Source organism: Sminthopsis crassicaudata, chromosome 3, assembly GCF_048593235.1.
Source record: "Sminthopsis crassicaudata isolate SCR6 chromosome 3, ASM4859323v1, whole genome shotgun sequence".
In the NCBI taxonomy this organism is placed as follows: domain Eukaryota; kingdom Metazoa; phylum Chordata; class Mammalia; order Dasyuromorphia; family Dasyuridae; genus Sminthopsis; species Sminthopsis crassicaudata.
The window spans coordinates 442,994,771-443,012,761 of record NC_133619.1 but is presented as its reverse complement, the minus strand read 5'-3'; the positions used below and the strand labels follow the sequence as shown (position 1 = coordinate 443,012,761).

At 32.1% G+C, this 17,991-nt stretch overlaps 1 protein-coding gene across 4 annotated transcripts in view; it reads left to right on the top strand.

Annotated features, from left to right (window-relative positions):
• The window catches only part of UBR3 (ubiquitin protein ligase E3 component n-recognin 3), a 280,583-nt gene that overhangs the window by 194,347 nt on the left and 68,245 nt on the right, over positions 1-17,991 (top strand). For all 4 annotated transcript variants that reach the window (XM_074303157.1, XM_074303159.1, XM_074303158.1 and 1 more), the window contains one exon: positions 8,011-8,096. In XM_074303157.1, coding sequence (XP_074159258.1) covers positions 8,011-8,096 — 86 coding nt within the window. The remainder of the gene's footprint in view (positions 1-8,010; positions 8,097-17,991) is intronic.

Genomic DNA, 17,991 nt, shown 5'->3' with positions numbered 1-17,991 from the left:
CACAGCATGACTAATATGTAAATATATTTTACATTACTGTACCTATATCAAATTTCTTGTATATTCAATGAGGGGAGAAGGAGAATTTGGAACTTAAATTTTTTTTTTAATGTTAAAAATAGTTTTACATATAATTGGGGTAAGGTAAAAATGTGTGTGGGAAAATAGTATGCCCATTCTCTCTTTGGAGGAGGAGAGTATTTTTCATCATGGATCCTTTATCATTTTCATGACCCTATTCTAAAGTTAAGTTTTCTGTTGACATCACAGATCTTTTGCTTCTTTTATCTATTTTTTTGATTACAATAAAGTACTTTGTAGTCTGTCTTTAATAGAAATTCATTTCAGGGTTACATATTAATAATAAAAGGAGTGTAATTTGTTAATAACAAGGTGATATTTCTTTAAACTTCTCTTCTTAAAGGAATGTAATCTATAAGGTTATATATAGCCTCCCTGCTCACTTCAGAAAGAGTAGTACCAGTGCCAACTAATGGCCAAACTGCATCTCTCTGGGAATGAGTGAAAGACATAAACACAAACTGGGGACTGAATCAAATAATATAATTCTAATATTTGTTGATTTTTAAAAAGTTCTTTACACACCTTATTATTTCACTTGGCCCATCTAAAAGTTTGAGAAACTAAAACTCAGAAAGATTAATGACTTGACCAAGGATGAATACTGAACATGATATTACAAGTAATAAGGGTGGATCACAGGACCAAATAGATTTTAAAATGGGAAATATTCTGGTCAGCGTACTTTCAATGGAAGAAAGTAGTATTTAGCTTGTTTTTCAGATTTATGAATAATTATAAATTGAGGGAAAAATGAAAATAAGATGTGTGATTTTAATTATGATTTGAAATTTAGATGGTAAGTACATAGTTTGTATAGAAAGATGACATTGTTTGCATATGTTAAACTTCCAGAATAATAGCAAACATGATAGTCTAGTTCATTTATTATTCTAGTTACCTGAGAAGTGACCATAGAGAACATCCATGGATAATCATTTTCAAAGATCTTGTAGTATCTAAGAGCTCTTATTAGTTTTATCACTAGTCTTCACTGAGATAATGCTTATAAACTACTTTGTAAATTTTAAATTGGTATATAAATATCACCTAATATCTTTATGGTCACTGTATAATATTGTAGGTTTGTGGTTATTTTAAGAAATTGGACAGATTCTTTATGGATCATAGGATAGCCTCTGTAATGTGCCCATATTCTTTTAAAAATAAGTACAAGATTGGTCCATCTTCCTAGCTCTTATCTTTTACTGAAGTATAGAAAAATTCTAATTATTTGAGTTTTACATGGGTTTGGATTCTGAATAATTGGGAATGTTTTGTACATAAACTTTAATCCCTTTCTACTCTAAGTAATGTATGAAAAATATATGTGTTGCCTTAATTCCCCCCCCCCCCTTTTCCAGGCTGGGGTTAAGTGACTTGCCCAGGGTCACACAGTTAGGAAGTGTTAAGTGTCTGAGACTAGATTTGAACTCAGGTCCTCCTGAATTCAGGGCTGGTGCTCTATACACTGCACCATCTAGCTGCCCTGCCTTAAATTTTGAGGTCCATTTCCCCCTCTTTATAAAAGTCTCTTAATAATACTCTGAACCAAAAAGGAAACATAACTATGAGTTAGAATACTGACCATGATTTTTCAAGAGGATAGTAGAAGGTGAGCAATTCATTGTATACCACAGTAATAACTTTGTAGAAAACTCATATCAAATTGTTGTTTTGTGATTTTATGGCTAAAAAGAGGTAGATAAAGCCAATTCAATTCAATATTTATTAAATATTTACTACTTTTAAGGCAATGTGCTAAAGGTTGGAAATAGAAAGATAAAAAGTATAAGGCTTTTCTTCTCTTTTTATTCCTGTGGAATATAAGCTTCTTGAAGACTGAAATGTTTAGTTTGTTTTTTGTATATTGTCTTTGTATTCACAACCTAGCATAATACATTGCATATTAATTAATAAATGTTTGAGATAAAAGAAATGAATGACTCCCAAAAAGATGGGAAACAATATACTTATTCTTCAGATTATTAGGACTATGTGATTTAGATAATTATAATGCAGGTTAGAATGAGACAAATACATAGAGGTTAAACAAACATGAGACATTTAGAGACAGAAGAATCACTTCTGGTTGAGGGGTCAAAGTGTATTTTGCAGAATAGGTAGCATTTTTAGTAGTTGAGTCTTGAAAAAAAGTTTTTTTTTTTTTTTTTATTTTTAGGCAGAGATGTAGATGGAGGCTATTTCAGACATAAGAGATAGTTAATGCAAATGCATGGAAAAGCCTGGATGAGATTGAATAATACCTAGTTTTAATAATCTAGTTTTAGTGGAAAATAGAATGAATGAAGCTAAGTAGATGTAATAAGAATGGAAAGGAAGATTTAAACCTCATTTTGGAGGGACCTCAGATAAGAGGTAATAAAAATCATTAAAGCAAAAGAAAGGAATGGACAGATATGAGAGAGGTATTTTGGAAGTGGAATTCATAGGACATAGTACTTGATTGGAAGTGAGGATTTTGATGACAGCAGTAGTGTCAATAGTGCTAGGTAAATTAGGAAAGTGTTGGCATTGTGAGAAAAATAACTTCAATTTTTTACATTGAATTTGAGTTATTGGTAGACTATTCAGATGGAGTTTTAATGTGGGAATTTTGGAAAATTAAGATTGAAGGTCAACAGAAATTGGGTAAGAGATTTGAGAATTATTCACATAGGTATGAATGAAATTGCTAAAGGAGTGAGACATAGAGAGAAAAGAGAAGAGGGATATTGACAGAGCCTTGGAAGGTGACCAACTTTAACCAAGCAAGGGAAAGAAAAAGAATTGTTGAGGAAAGGGAGAAAGCAGGTGAGAGAGTTGGGAAAAAACTGCAATATTGCTCAAGTAGTTTTAGAAAGTGTAGATTGTTTTAGAAGCAGTAGAGACTATCAAAGAAGTAATTAGTTGGCTGTATCTGATGATTTAGGAAAAATAACTCAATAGCTGATGATTCAAAAAAGGTCTTTGGAATTAGCAATTAGGTGACTTTGGACAGAGTGGTTTCAGTAGAGGGAAGAGGAAAAAAAGTTTCATTGCAGAGTATCAAGGAGTGACTGGACAGGAAGTAGAAAGAGTGAGCAAATTCTTTATTCCTAAAATTTGGTAAGGGAGGTCTAGGATCAGATCTCTTTCTCTACTTGATTTCAGAATTCTGTCATATGTTTTCACAAATGAGGAAGAAATGAGAGAGAAAAGATGATGATCCACATAGTACAGTCTTAGAGTAAACAAGAGGGGAAATGGAATGAAAAACAAAAATGGAAGAAAGAATCTCTGCAAGGAGGACCAGCTTTGAGAATGGAAGGAAGAGGGAAGAATCTGGTGATATTCAAAGATTAAAAGTGTGGAGGAAGGGAGATGAGGAATTCATGGTGGGTGAGCAGAATAGGAAATGGGCTTATCTGAGAGAGAGTAAAACATTTGTTTAATAAAGGCGCAGATATTTTTGAGGGAGGATAAAACAAAATACTTGTCTCAGTAATGATTGTCTCCTGTCTTAACCTAATCCTCTATTGGTGGCAGAGGCTAAAGCCACAAAGTAATGATTTATGGAGGTAAGAAGTATATCTCTAATATGCCTCCTCAGTTTTTTTGAATCAGGTCTCTACCAGATAACATCAAATGTTTACTTAAGATCCACTTGAAGCAATGAAAAAGAACCTGAAATTTAATAAAAATATCACTTATAATATAGAATAATTCCTATTTGGAATGTAAATTTCTTAAGTTAGGATCTAGCTCTTTATAATTCTATTATGCTTCACCTAGCATAATTTAATTACATAGTACCTACTTAAAAGGATGATTTTTTTATTCTCTTAAGGTTTAGTTAGCATTCAAAGATGATCTTTTGAATTAACTACTTATGTGCCCTTAAGAAGTCACTCAACACCTCTGGGTTAAGGTTTCCTTATTTTCTAAATGAATAGGTTGTACTATATGGCATCCAAGGACCCTTTCAGATAGAAATCTCTTATCCTGTCATCTTGTCTCACAGCACCAAATTTTGCCATAAATATCTTAAACTTAATTTTTCCTAAATGGAGTTTATTTTCCTTCTAAAACCCATTTTTTTTTTTTTAAAGAACTAACTTCACTGTGTCTATTGAGGGTGTTTCAGCCCTTAACTCTTCAGTCTCCCTCAAACCTCATATCCAGTCACTTATGAGATCCTTATGAGAAAGGAAACAATTTCTCTCTTTAATGAGTTTATATTTTATTGTTTTGTAAATTTTAAAGTCCTTTATAAGTGCTTGTTGCTTATTCTTATGCAGAGATATATTACATATGTATATATGTATAAGGTAGTTTTGAGGAGAAGTGGTATCAACCAGGCAGATCAGGAAGGACATCAAGTGGAAAGTGATGATGAGTTATCTCTGAAGGAAAATAAGGATTATAAAAAGTGGAAAAGAAGGGGAAATTAATTTCATGAATGGAGAATAGAAGTAATGTATAATATAGTTGACAAGTAGATTGTGCCAGGTTGGCAACTTAACTGAGATTTGTGCTTAATCCTAGATGCATTAAGAAACCACTGGAGTTTACCTAGCAATGAAGTGACATGGTCAAAACTGTGCTTTACAAATATCTTTGTCAGATAAGTGGAGGGTGGATTAGAGTGGGCAGAGATCTGAGACAAAGTTACCAGTTCTGAGGCTGTTGATAATCAGTGATAACGTTGGCTATCTGAGTAGACAAATTAATGGAGGTAGCATTGGCTATATTTGGCAGCAGATTAGAAGAGGAAAAAATAGGATGAAGCAGAGTGAATAAGTTGAGTTGGCCATGGATTTAGTTTAGGCGATTACAAGAATGGCAGTGTCCTTAGAAGGTAGCAGACAGATTTGGAAAAAGTGCTAGTTTGGAGGGAAAGATAATGATTTTTCTTTTGGATATATTGAAGATAAGATGCATTTGGGACATCCATTTCAAAATGTCTGATAGGCATTTGGTGACATAGAACTAGAGCACAAGAGTTTAGGGCTTTATTTGTAGATTTGGGAGTTGTCTGCATATAGATAATAATTAGATCCCTGGAATATCACAAAGTCACTAAGAATGGAAGTAGTGAAGGGAAGAGGCACAGGACAAAATGATGGGATATGTCCAAAAGAAGTGGGGATATGGATATTGATTTAGCATAGGAGAGAAAGAGGGAAGGGTGGGATAGGAGTTCATGATTGAATTAATATTAAAATTATTTTAATAATAAATATATTCATTACAATATTTTTGAAAAACTTTGATTCCCTAAATCATGTTTGTAAAGTTTGGATATTCATTTCTGTTAAAAGTTTATAGTGGTTTAAATGTCTCTTTAATTCTGGTTTCTCAAAGGCCATTTCTCCCAGAGGAATACATTGTTATAATTGCTTACTATTTATTATGAAAACTGAATTCTTTGGAGAGGGAAGCTCAATATTTCTAATGAGTGGCTCCAGCTTCTTAAATTACTTTCCATAATGGTGTAGCACATATTTATATTTACTTTTAGTTGCTTGGAGAAATCTTAGAAGAATTTTCTGATTGTAGCCTTAGAAGGATTATAAAGAAATTATTTGAAGGGTATATTTGTTTGTATGTTGATGAAACAAAATGCTTCTGTTCAAGTTTTTTTTAGATTTTCAAATTAAAAAAAATTATATATATATATATATATATATATTTTTTTTTTTTTTTTTTTTTTTTTTTTTTGAGTAGGATAAAACACACTTTTTGCTTGGACAAAGGGATAGCTTCCTAAAGTACCAAATTATTTGGTGTTGTTTATATTAAATAAGGAATGATAGAGATTTCAGGGATTATTCTAGCCCCTCACATTCTAGGTTGGATATGACCTGGAGGGGTTGATAGAGATGAGGACTAATCTTGTGATTTGATAAAGGGAACTCCCAGATTCACTATAGGTGCAGGCAGCATCTTTTCTGGAATTTAGAATCTTCAGAAGTTGCCTTGAGCATGAAGAGGTTCAGCTAGACTGAGGGTAGCATAACCACCATCTGTCTGAGGTGGGACGTGAACTCTTGTCCATTATCAAAGATTATCAGAGCACTTAGAGTGAGAACTTTGGGCAGGCATTTCATATTACAAGAGAAGCTGGCCAGTGATATTTCTACCATTATCTTAAACATAGAACTAAAGTTAGTAACTTTTTCCCCAGAATATTCTAGATTTAATCCACAGATTATGTATTACTTTGAAATATCTACTATTTATGATGGAATGAAAAACTGAAAGTGTTCTTACCTTTATGTATTTAATGAGACTATTTGCATCTCCTGTAAAAATAAAATGTAAAATTCTGGATCTGACTTTTGTTCATTAAAAATTGTTAGTGTTTCTGGCTAGCTCTTTTAAATACTATCTAGGCGATCTCAGTTTTTATAAGAGAATATAGCCATGAATTTTTTTCTACAGATTTAGGCAACAGAAGATTTGTGAAAACAAAATATATTGATCTCATTTATATTCCATTGATGAAGGAACACATGCTGGTCTCCGCTCGCTTTCTGTCCACTAATATGAAATCCTTGTCCCTGCTTCTTTGCTGGTAGGTTTTTAGAAGTTCAGTGAGCAATGCAAATCGCCTGAAGAGTGGAAAATTCCCTTGTCACAAAGATGCCCTTATCAGCAGTAACCAGATGGAGCTCTGAGCAGGAACATTATCAATGTTAAATTGCTTTTTTTCCCCTTGAGTAGAGAGGATTAAAGCATTCCTTCAGAAATGGGTGGCAAATGCTGCAACTTAAGGATATTAATATTTGGAGGAGTTAGTATTTTTAGAAGCAAAAATATGAAAATACCTCACCAAAATATTTCATATTCTAAACCTAAATATTTCTAAATATTTTTGAATAAATAAAATAGTTGTATATCCTTTCTATAATGAAATGTAAAAGTTTTAAGTTTTGTAAATATTTTTAAAATGATACCTTTTTGGTTATTGATATCAATTCTATATCTTTATATAAATTATTCATTTTTAGCAACAGAAAAGCATGTTTACAGAAAATAGTTTCAGAAATAGTATTCTGTATTGTCTGATTTTTTTTTTGATGAAAGGCAAAACAATTTAAATATACATAATTTTATGTTTGAATTTAGTCTAATTAGAGTTTGACTATACCATTAAAGGAGTAACTTTTCGAGTTCTCCATGAATTCACCTATAAAACTAATTTAAAAATACTCATTAATTATCACTATGATGTATGCTAATAATTACTAAACATTTTGTAAATGCAATATTATTAATAGTTCTTATTAGTAGTAATATTCATAAATGTTAATAGTCATCTGTTTTTTTCTAGAGAATTTCTAGAAAATTTATCTCAGAGGTTGATGAAAGAGATTGCTTTTTATAGTTTTTTGATATCTTTAGACTCTTATATTAGTGATGGTATCTGCAATATTTAAAATGTTGCCTTAATTCTGATAGTTGATCTGTTTCTCCCAAGGAAAATATATGTTTGTAATTTGTATTAATGAAAGCATCAATGGTTAAGAATGCATATATTGTACACTGTTTTCATTAAGAACTAAACAGTTTCATGAAGTATTTTGGAGGCTATTTTTTCCCTTATGGCCCAATTTTTCATGTGTTTTTTTTTTTTTTTTTTTATGGGGAGGCAAAAGTTGAACTATGGCAATAATTATAGTGACAAATATAAATTTTTTCCCAGGTGCAAATATAAATATGTAGTAAAAGATGACAGAATTGATTTGTTTTCTGAATGTATCCCTAAATATCAGATCAGAACATATACTTATTTTCAGTCTATTAATTGAACTATGTCTTCACATATAGCAGTGGGAAAGGAGAGATTTTCTTTTTGTATGTGTATGTTCATGTAATTTCATCCCTCAAAAGACTAAGCTTTACCTAATGACTTTGTAAATTGTTTTAATGCTTTATTTATAGGACCAATTTGGAACTTGAGTTAATTCATCGTGGAGGGAATTTGTGTTCAGGGGGAGCAAGCACAGCTGGCAAACGATCTTGTTTGAGTAAGTATTTAAAATGACTAAATTCAGTTAACTTTTGAACTAAATATTAAATTTTTAGAAACAAGTATAAAATAAAGTTTACTTTTTTGATATAACTTGAAATTTTTTCCTAATTTCTTGAAGTTTGTTTTAGTCTATTATATTATGACTAACCCTTTTCAAGTTAAACACATACTTTTCTAATTTTAAGATATATTTGTAATCTAATGTAACTTAAATTCAGGAAGCAAATAGTTTTAGTAATGAAATGATTATATTCCCAACTATAAAAAATAATTGGCTCTTTCATCCCCCATCTTATTTCTTTTGAAGAGGAACCTTTATATTGTTTAGTTTTAAGAAAACATTTTATAGAAACTATTTCATCTGTAGGTTTCTTAGTAACTTTCTACTAATTAAATTTGAAATAAATTTGAAATGTGCTATTTTGTTATTGGGTTTTTTTTTTTAGTATTTCTGAATGAGTTTTTCAGGAAAAAAAATTTTTTTTTTTCTATTTCAAGCTCTTTCTAGTAGTTGTGATGTTGATTGAAGACTAATTTTGATACTTAAAAATAGGTTTTTAAAAGTATGATTTTGGTGCTAGCCCTCATTTTAATTACATCATTTGGAAGAGTGTTATCAAAGTTAGGCACAGAATACTAATTGTGGCCACTTTTTTACTTTCTTTGATTGTTCCTTCAACAACAAAAAAGTGATGATAGACTTTTTTTGGGGGAAAATATACAGCCAGTTTTAAACATATAAGATATTTTCCTTAAAAGACCAAAAACAACTTTTCTAAAAAGTTATCACTATATCCTTGTCCTCATGTTGCCTTCATAGATATTTTAAAAATAATGTATATATCTCATTGCAGTGGTTTTTTTTCCCCGAAGAAAATGTAGGATTTGGGAGAAAATTAGCAAGATGATTGAGAATTACTAGAATAAACTAAAATAAACTAATTTAAGACTTTGTTAGAGTATACTGAAATGATACTTTAAAGTTTGCAGATGATCCTTTGTTAAAGACTAGGGCAATTATGCACTTGTTGAAAAGTACATAATTAATATATTTACATGGATTGTAAATTAGTGATATATTGAGAAGAATAACATGACTCTAAGAAGATATCCTACTTTTCACTTCTACTCTGTGTGAAATTTCAGCCACTAGGTTTTCCATTATAGAAAATAACGTATTTTGATACTTATTATTAATTGTTCTGTAATATTGTTATATAATTAAGACAGAATTGTTCTTAAGAATTCAATAGTGATTTCAGCTATTTAATTTATAAAGGGCTACTTTTTTCTCTGAAGCTGACATATAGGCTGTTTCCCAAATATCTGACCAGTTTTACAAGAATGCTAATGACTATTATATTCCTTGATAATCTCAATTTTAACTTAAACTCTTTAATGAGGTATGTTATTTGGCCTTTGTATATTGTTTTTTAGTGATATATTGGTATTTTATAGATGATTTTATTTATATGGTAGAAAAGGGACTTGCTTAAAATCCTTTGTTAGTTTCATTGTAATTGTAAGCCATATTTTAACATATTTTAACAATGTAACTTTAATGTTATTTCATTATTAAATCTTTTGTAAATTTTACCTTAATTATAAGGTATATTTTTGTAAATTTAATGTCAGTTCAGTATAATTTGATTTCTTATTTAATGTCCATATGACTTTAGACAACTTTAACCAAAATTTCTTATGTCTTAGAATAAATTATTATCCTTTTGAAAGATAAGTTAACTTTTATTTCAATGTATTCTTTATTTTTAATATTATTTTTAAATTTTAAGTATTGGATTTTCTCCTTCCTTCTCACCTCTGTTCCACTGACTGATAAATTAAATAATATGATATCAATTATATATGTGAAATCATGTACAACATATTTTCATATTTCAAATAAAGTGAGAACATTATGCTTCAAATTGCATTCAGAATTAATCAGTTCTCTCTCTGGAAGAGTATAGCATTTTTTTTTTTTTAAATCTTGAGTCTTTTGGAATTGTCTTGGATTACTGTATTGATCTGAGTAGCCAAGATCATTATTACAACATTGCTGTTACTTTGCACATGATGAGCTTGTTCTTCTCAATTCAGTTTGCATCATTTCATATTGATCTTGCCATGTTTTTTTTTTTCTGAAGCACAATAGCATTCCACCACAATCATATTCCATAACTTACAGTCATTACAGTCATCCTCTCTAATTGATGAACTTCCCATAATTTCCAATACTTTACCACCACAAAAAGAGCTGCTATATCTATATTTGTACTTATAAATCCCTTTTCTTTTTCCTAGACATCTTTGGGCTACTGACTTTTTTTGTTGTTACTTTGTTTTGGTTGTGTCCAACTCTTTGTGACCCCATTGGGTTTTTTAAAAATACGGGAGTGGTTTGCTATTTCCTCCTCTAATTTATTTTATAGATTAAGAACTGAGACAAACATGGTTAAGTGACTTGCCCAGGTAAACATATTTAATAAGTATGTCAAACCAGATTTGGACTTACAAATATAAGACTTCTTGGCTCCACACCCAGTACTCTAGCCATTATAGCTAGGTAAGATGCTTAATATAGATCTAGTAGTGGTATTACTAGATCAGAGAGTATGCACAGTCTCGTGGCTCATTGGCATAATTCCATATTGCTCTCCAAAATGGTTGAATCAGTTCATTATACTATTAACAATGAATTAATGCATTAATTCCCTCCAGCATTTTCATTTTTGATAGATGTGAAGTAGTTCCTTATAGTAGTTTTAATTTGCCTTTTATTTAGATTATAGATGCTTTTTATTTCTTCTGAAAACTTCTTGTTCACATAGTTTGACCATTTATCAATTAGGGAATGGCTCTTATTTTTATAAATTTAATTGATTTCCAAAATATTTGATAAATGAGGTCTTTATTAGAGAAATTTACTGTAAAATATTTATTATGGCATTTCCACCCAGCAAAATGTAGTTTTTCCCTTATGATTTCTTGTAATTAGATGTATTTTTGCTTTTTCTTTCCCTGAGATCATGTCTGCTACCCCTGACTTTCTTATTTCAGCTGAAGCATAATAAGTTCTGCTTCATATCTTTATTTCATTTTTGCCTGTATCTGTTTTATGTGTCTCTTGTGTAGAACTTATTGTTAGATTCTGGTTTCTAATCCATTCTTCTATCTCCTATTTTATGGGTGAGTTCATCCAATTCACATTTACAGTTATGATTACTAACAGTAATCTTTCCATCCTACTTTCTTCTGTTTGTCCTTTTCTCTCTTTTCATCCCATCCATCCTAAAAATTCTATTTTATATATATATATATATATATATATATATATATATATATATATATATTCTTCCTTTATTGAACCACATTTGTCCACCATCATTTCCTTTGTCTTTTTAAAAGCACTTCTTTGCATGCCTCCTATGTGAGAAAAAAAATTCCCTATTCTCTCTCTCCCTTTTTTTCCAGTGCATCCCTCTTTTTTACCTCCCACTTTTTTTTTTCCAGATCATTCCAATATAATTGACTCACATCAGTGTGCTCTGTCTTTGTAAATACCTTCTGTCTTGATAATGATAATGTTAGAAGTTACATGTATCATTTTCCCATACAGAAAGGTAAATAGTTTAACTTTCTTGAATCCTTTATGATTACTATTTCATGTTTATATTTTTATTATTTCTCTTGACTCTTCTGTTTGAATGTCACATTTTCTGTTCAACTTCATTTTTTTCATTAAGAATGCTTAAAACTCTTCTATTTCATTAAATATCTATTTTTTCTCCTTAAGGATTATATTCAGTTTCGTTAAGTAAGTTATTCTTGATTGAATTCCTAGTTCCTTTACCTTCTGGAATATCATATTCCAAACTCTCTGCTTCTTTTAACATGGTAGCTGCTAAATCTTGTATGATCCTGACTGTGATTTCACAGTATTTGAACTATTTCATTTCTGGCTGCTTACAATATTTATTCCTTGCCCCAGATGCTTTGGAATTTGATTATAATATTCCTGGGAAGTTTCATTTTGGAACCTCTTTCAAGAAGTAGGATAGTTTCATTTAGTTTTTATTTTACTCTCTGGATCTGTAAGGGTTAAAAAGCCTCTGGGAGCAAGGAATGCAGCTCAAAGCATATGGGAGGACCTGAGGGATGAGAGGTACTGAGGCAGGTGAGTCCTATGTGGATGTGGAGCATAGCCCCAAGAGGCGGTGTCTGACCTCAGGTACCACGGCTCCCTCCTTAGCGTTCTCAAAGCCTAGCATGCCTCCCTCCTTCTTCTTGGGCCAATCCTGTTATGACCTGCCTGTCCTGGTTCCCAGAGGACCTCCCCTAACCCCTAACATTTATACCTCAGGGGGGTATAAATGTATGCTATATAAGAATAAAGTTCTCTTTCACTTCACCCCTAGCTCCTGGTGGTCTTTTTCTGTGGAATCTGGGTTGGTGTCCGAAGACACCTAGCTGTGCCGTCGTCGACAGACGGGTATTAAGAGTAGCTCAAAGGGGAGCTACCAAGTTAGAATAGTCCATAGGAGTGTAACAGGATCTAAGATCCAGTTTTCCTTTATAATTTCCTTAAATATGATGTCTGTTCTCTCTCTCTTTTTTAAATTTAGGCATTCAAATAGTCCAATAATTCTTAAATGATCTCTTCTCAATCTTTTTTTCCTGATCATTTTTCCATGAGATATTTCACATTTTCTTTTATTTTTTTCATTCTATTTTTATTTTTTTGTTTCTTGAAGTCTTATGAAATTATTGGCTTTTAAAACTTGTGCAATTCTGATTTTTAAGACATTATTTTGTATGTAGGGAGATGTTGAGAGAATTCTTCTGGGTTCTGATTCCTGCCTCTATATTTACTCTTTTTTTGGGAGATGAAACCCCTTAACTTTTAGGGTTAAGTAACTTGCCTAGAGTCACACAACTAGGAAGTATTTAGTGTTTGAGGCTATATTTGAACTCAAGTCCTCTTGACTTCAGGGCTAGTGCTCTTATCTGTTATGCCAACTAGCTGCCCCTCTATATTTACTCTTTTTTTTTATTTTAATTATAGCTTTTGATTTACAAGATATATGCATGAGTAATTTTTCAGCATTGACAATTGCAAAACCTTTTGTTCCAACTTTCCCCTCTTTCCCCCTACCCCTTCCCCCAGATGGCAGGTTGACCAATACATGTTAAATATGTTAAAGTATAGGTTAAGTACAATATATCTAGATTTTCTCTTAAAAGAAGTCTCAAACAAGCATGTTTAGCTGTCATTTTTTTTTTCCCAAATTGATTTAAAAGCATAGTGGCTTATCAAGTTGAACATGTATGCCTTACAAATCTAATGTCTGGGAAAGAATTCACAGTGGAGCCCGTGAATAAAAATAATCTATCAGTGTGTTTTTGGTATTTCAAACATTATGTGTTAATCACGTATTCTAGTTGTTTAAAAGATTTTTTGAATAGTAGAAGAACTTTGTATGATGGATATCCCTAAATTTAAAAAAAAAAAAGCCACTATTTATTCAAAGTAATTTTAGGTAATCTTCCTATCTTGAATAAGTAGGTCCATTCATAAACAATGCTACAAAGAGACAGCATTTTGGTCAAAAAGGGTGTGTAGTAAATATAGACTTTCAAAAAGACAGACTACTTATTTAGTGTGTTAAGAAATGCTCTTTTTGGTCAGACTTTTATAGTATATGATTTGAAAGTACATTTTTAAAAATCCATAAATTCTACTGTGGTCTAGAATTTCTGAAAATGTTCCTATTAAAATAATTCTAGCGTTTTTTCAACAAAAGTAAATGTTGAATCTTTGTTGCAGATGTGATGTTGTGACAAAAAAGTAGTTTTGTTTTTTGACCTTATGCTGAAGATATTTTTATATTTTTCTTGCGTGCTTTAGATGTAGGAACTTTGACTTTATTATCTTCAACTGAATGTGCATTTTGATATTCTTTGTCACAATAGCAACTTTCTGTGGTCAGAATCTTTTTCTGTTGCTTATTCAGTTTCTTAACCTATTATTTGGATTTTAACTCTTGTTAAAACAGTGCTCTATTTCCAGGGTAGAGAGTGTATAGTCCCAAGCTTCAGGGATTTTGAGCACCTGTTTTCAGAAATTCTTCTAGGCACCTTAACCACAAGCATTTTTTCCTGCTCTGAAGCTGTTAAGAGTGTCCCTGACCCAGTGAAGCTCTAGTATCTAGTGTGCTAAAAGAAGAGAATCCTTCCTGAGTCTTACTAAAGAGACCTCCTATGACCTAAGGCATCAGGAAGCTGCCGCCACCACCACCTCTCATGTCTACTCTGTAATTGCTTCCCAAGGTCCTCTCACTGTACTAACAAACATTTTCTGCCCATTTTCCAAGTTGTCTTTGGTGTCTCTGGACTGAGAGGTCTGGAAGCCACTAGTATTGTCACTGATTCAGAGATCCCTTGACCTGTTCTTTAAGTAAGAATATTAAAGCATAAAAAGATATTCTTTCATCCAATAAAATCTTTATCGCTATCCTGATACTTTAAATTGCAGAATCACTTCTGTTTATGTTGAATTTAGATCTAATTCCTATATCAAATAAATTTCTTCAGAATATAAAAAGATTCATTTTGAAATTGAAACTGAGAAAGGCAGAGCCAAATACCTGCGTTTACACTTTTGTTACTATTTTTGATTTAATATAGATGCAGAGTCTATACAGTAAATATCTATTTTTCCTATTAATCACTGTAGGCAGTCCATCTTAACTCCACTCAGGAGTTCTGTTGGATACTTAAAGGGTGAAATTTTGATATGATTTGAGAATTTGAGGAAATTATTTTGACCTTTGTGAAGACTGCATAAGTTTAGTGTAGAATATAAATGATGAATCTTCAAGTTATCCTTTAGTGGCCTGACCTTATCTTTTAAATACTTTGACTTTCATTGATTACTTTGGGGATTCTGTAAAATAGTTAAAGCCAGAATTGCATGTTCTCTTTCACTAAGTTACACATACAAACTCACAATCATAAGGAATTATAACTAAAAAAGAATAAAAATATTACCAGAATAAGAAGATATTGCTCTAAACTATGGAGGCAGATCAGCAAAGTAATCCAGCAAATTTGGGATTTAGAGTCAGAGAACTAGGATTCAAACCCTGACTTCTACTGACTTTGGGAACTGGGACAAGCTAATTCCTTCTTCTGAGGCTCTGTAAAAATTAGATGGTTGGAACAGATGACTTTGGAAGCCTTTTTTTAACTCTACTGTATGAGTAGATGCTAAAAATATATTTTTTTCTTGGATTATCATGCAATATGAGTAATTATCTTTTTTTATGGGGAGACATTTGCTTGATACTTGAAATAATTTATATAGAGCCAATGTAAAGAATGTTATTTTACTAGGGATATTACTGATTAAAATTATGTGCTGTAAATATATTTATGAGGCAGTTAGGTGGCACAGTGAATAGAGCACCAGCCTGAAGTCAGGAGGACCCGAGTTCAAATTTGGCCTCAGACACTTAACACTTTCTAGCTGTGTGATCTCAGGCAAGTCACTTAACCCCATTTTCCAAAGGAAAAAAAGTGTGTGTGTGTAGTAGTAGTAGTAGTTAACAATTAACTATTTGAAATGATTTAGTACCTAAGTAGAGACAGGGACAGGGACAGAGCCTGTGATTTCCTTAGTATAGGGAAGTCTCAGATGAAGAAACTCTACTAATGCATGTCCATACCTTCTCCTGAGCTCAGAAAATAGGCACAAGACATAAACTGTAGCAGGGCTATGTGCATTCAGCCTCATGCTGACCCTGACTGAGAGAGGATCTAAGATTTCTGTCCCTTCTGCATTTCCTACAGTTCATGCTCCTTCTGGGCCATCTGGGCTAGAAGCAGGTCCTATGTAATTTCTTCTGGGCATGCTCTTGTGGGGACTGTGCTGGAGCCTGTTTCCATCCACTATATCTAAGTCTATTGTTCTTTGGGCCATTGTCAATTTTATGATTAGGATTCTTTTCTTAAATTTCATATCATGTTAACACTTCTTTGAATTCATTCTCCATTATCTTAACCTTCATTCCTCTATGCTCATATTAACTGTTTTATATGTTGCTTTGATCCCATTTTACCTGTTCTCTTTTTTTTTTTTTTTTTTTTTTTTTTTTTGCTTAGGGCAGGACTTCTTAAACTTTATTTGCAACTTCTTTTATCTGAGAAATTTTTTACGGGACCCTAGACATATAAGTATATAAATTAGGTTCAAAAATCAAAGATTTACTGATAATGAATTGTAATTTCATGACCCCTTTGGGTCATGATCCCCCATATGGGACTGTGAACCACAATTTTTTTTTTTTTTTTATTCATTTTTCCAAATTATCCCCTCCCTCCCTCCACTCCCTCCCCCCGATGGCAGGCAATCCCATACATTTTACATGTGTTACAATATAATCTAGATACAATATATGTGTGTAAATACCATTTTCTTGTTGCACATTGATTATTAGCTTCTGAAGGTATAAGTAACCTGGGTAGATAGACAGTAGTGCTAACAATTTACATTCGCTTCCCAGTGTTCCTTCTCTGGGTGTAGTTATTTCTGTCCATCATTGATCAACTGGAAGTGAGTTGGATCTTCTTTATGTTGAAGATTTCCACCTCCATCAGAATACATCCTCATACAGTATTGTTGTTGAAGTGTATAGTGATCTTCTGGTTCTGCTCATTTCACTCAGCATCAGTTGATTTAAGTCTCTCCAAGCCTCTCTATATTCCTCCTGCTGGTCATTTCTTATAGAGCAATAATATTCCATAACCTTCCTATACCACAATTTACCCAACATTCTCCAATTGGTGGACATCCATTCAACTTCCAGTTTCTAGCTACAACAAAAAGAGCTGCCACAAACATTTTGGCACATACAGGTCCCTTTCCACTCTTTAGTATTTCTTTGGGATATAATCCCAATAACAGCAATGCTGGGTCAAAGGGTATGCACAGTTTGACAACTTTTTGGGCATAATTCCAGATTGCTCTCCAGAATGGCTGGATTCTTTCACAACTCCACCAACAATGTATCAGTGTCCCAGTTTTCCCACATCCCCTCCAACATTCATCATCATTTGTTCCTGTCATCTTATCCAATCTGACAGGTGTGTAGTGGTATCTCAGAGTGGTCTTAATTTGCATTTCTCTGATCAGTAGTGATTTGGAACACTCTTTCATATGAGTGGAAATAGTTTCAATTTCATCATCTGAGAATTGTCTGTTCATATCCCTTGACCATTTATCAATTGGAGAATGGTTTGGTTTCCTATAAATCAAGGTCAGTTCTCTATATATTTTGGAGATGAGACCTTTGTCAGAACCTTTACTTTTAAAAATATTTTCCCAATTTGTTACTTCCCTTCTAATCTTGTTTGCATTAGTATTGTTTGTACAGAAACTTTTTAGTTTGATGTAATCAAAATCTTCTATTTTGTGATTAATAATGATCTCTAATTCTCCTCTGGTCATAAATTCCTTCCTCCTCCACAGGTCTGATAGGTAGACTATTCTCTGTTCCTCTAATCTATTTATGATCTCATTCTTTATGCCTAAATCATGGACCTATTTTGATCTTATCTTGGTATATGATGTTAAGTGTGGATCCATATCTAATTTCTGCCATACTAATTTCCAGTTTTCCCAACAGTTTCTTCCGAATAATGAATTTTTGTCCCTAATGTTTTACCTGTTTTCTTTAGCAGATTGCTCCTACTATTTTTCATCCCTCTAATCTTCAGTTTCTCCCTATCTGTTTTCTTTCCCTACTTCCTTATATACATTTTCAAGTATCTTCTGTTCTTAAAAACGTTACCTTTTTAAAAGCTAAACTCCTTGAAAAAGCATCTCTTCA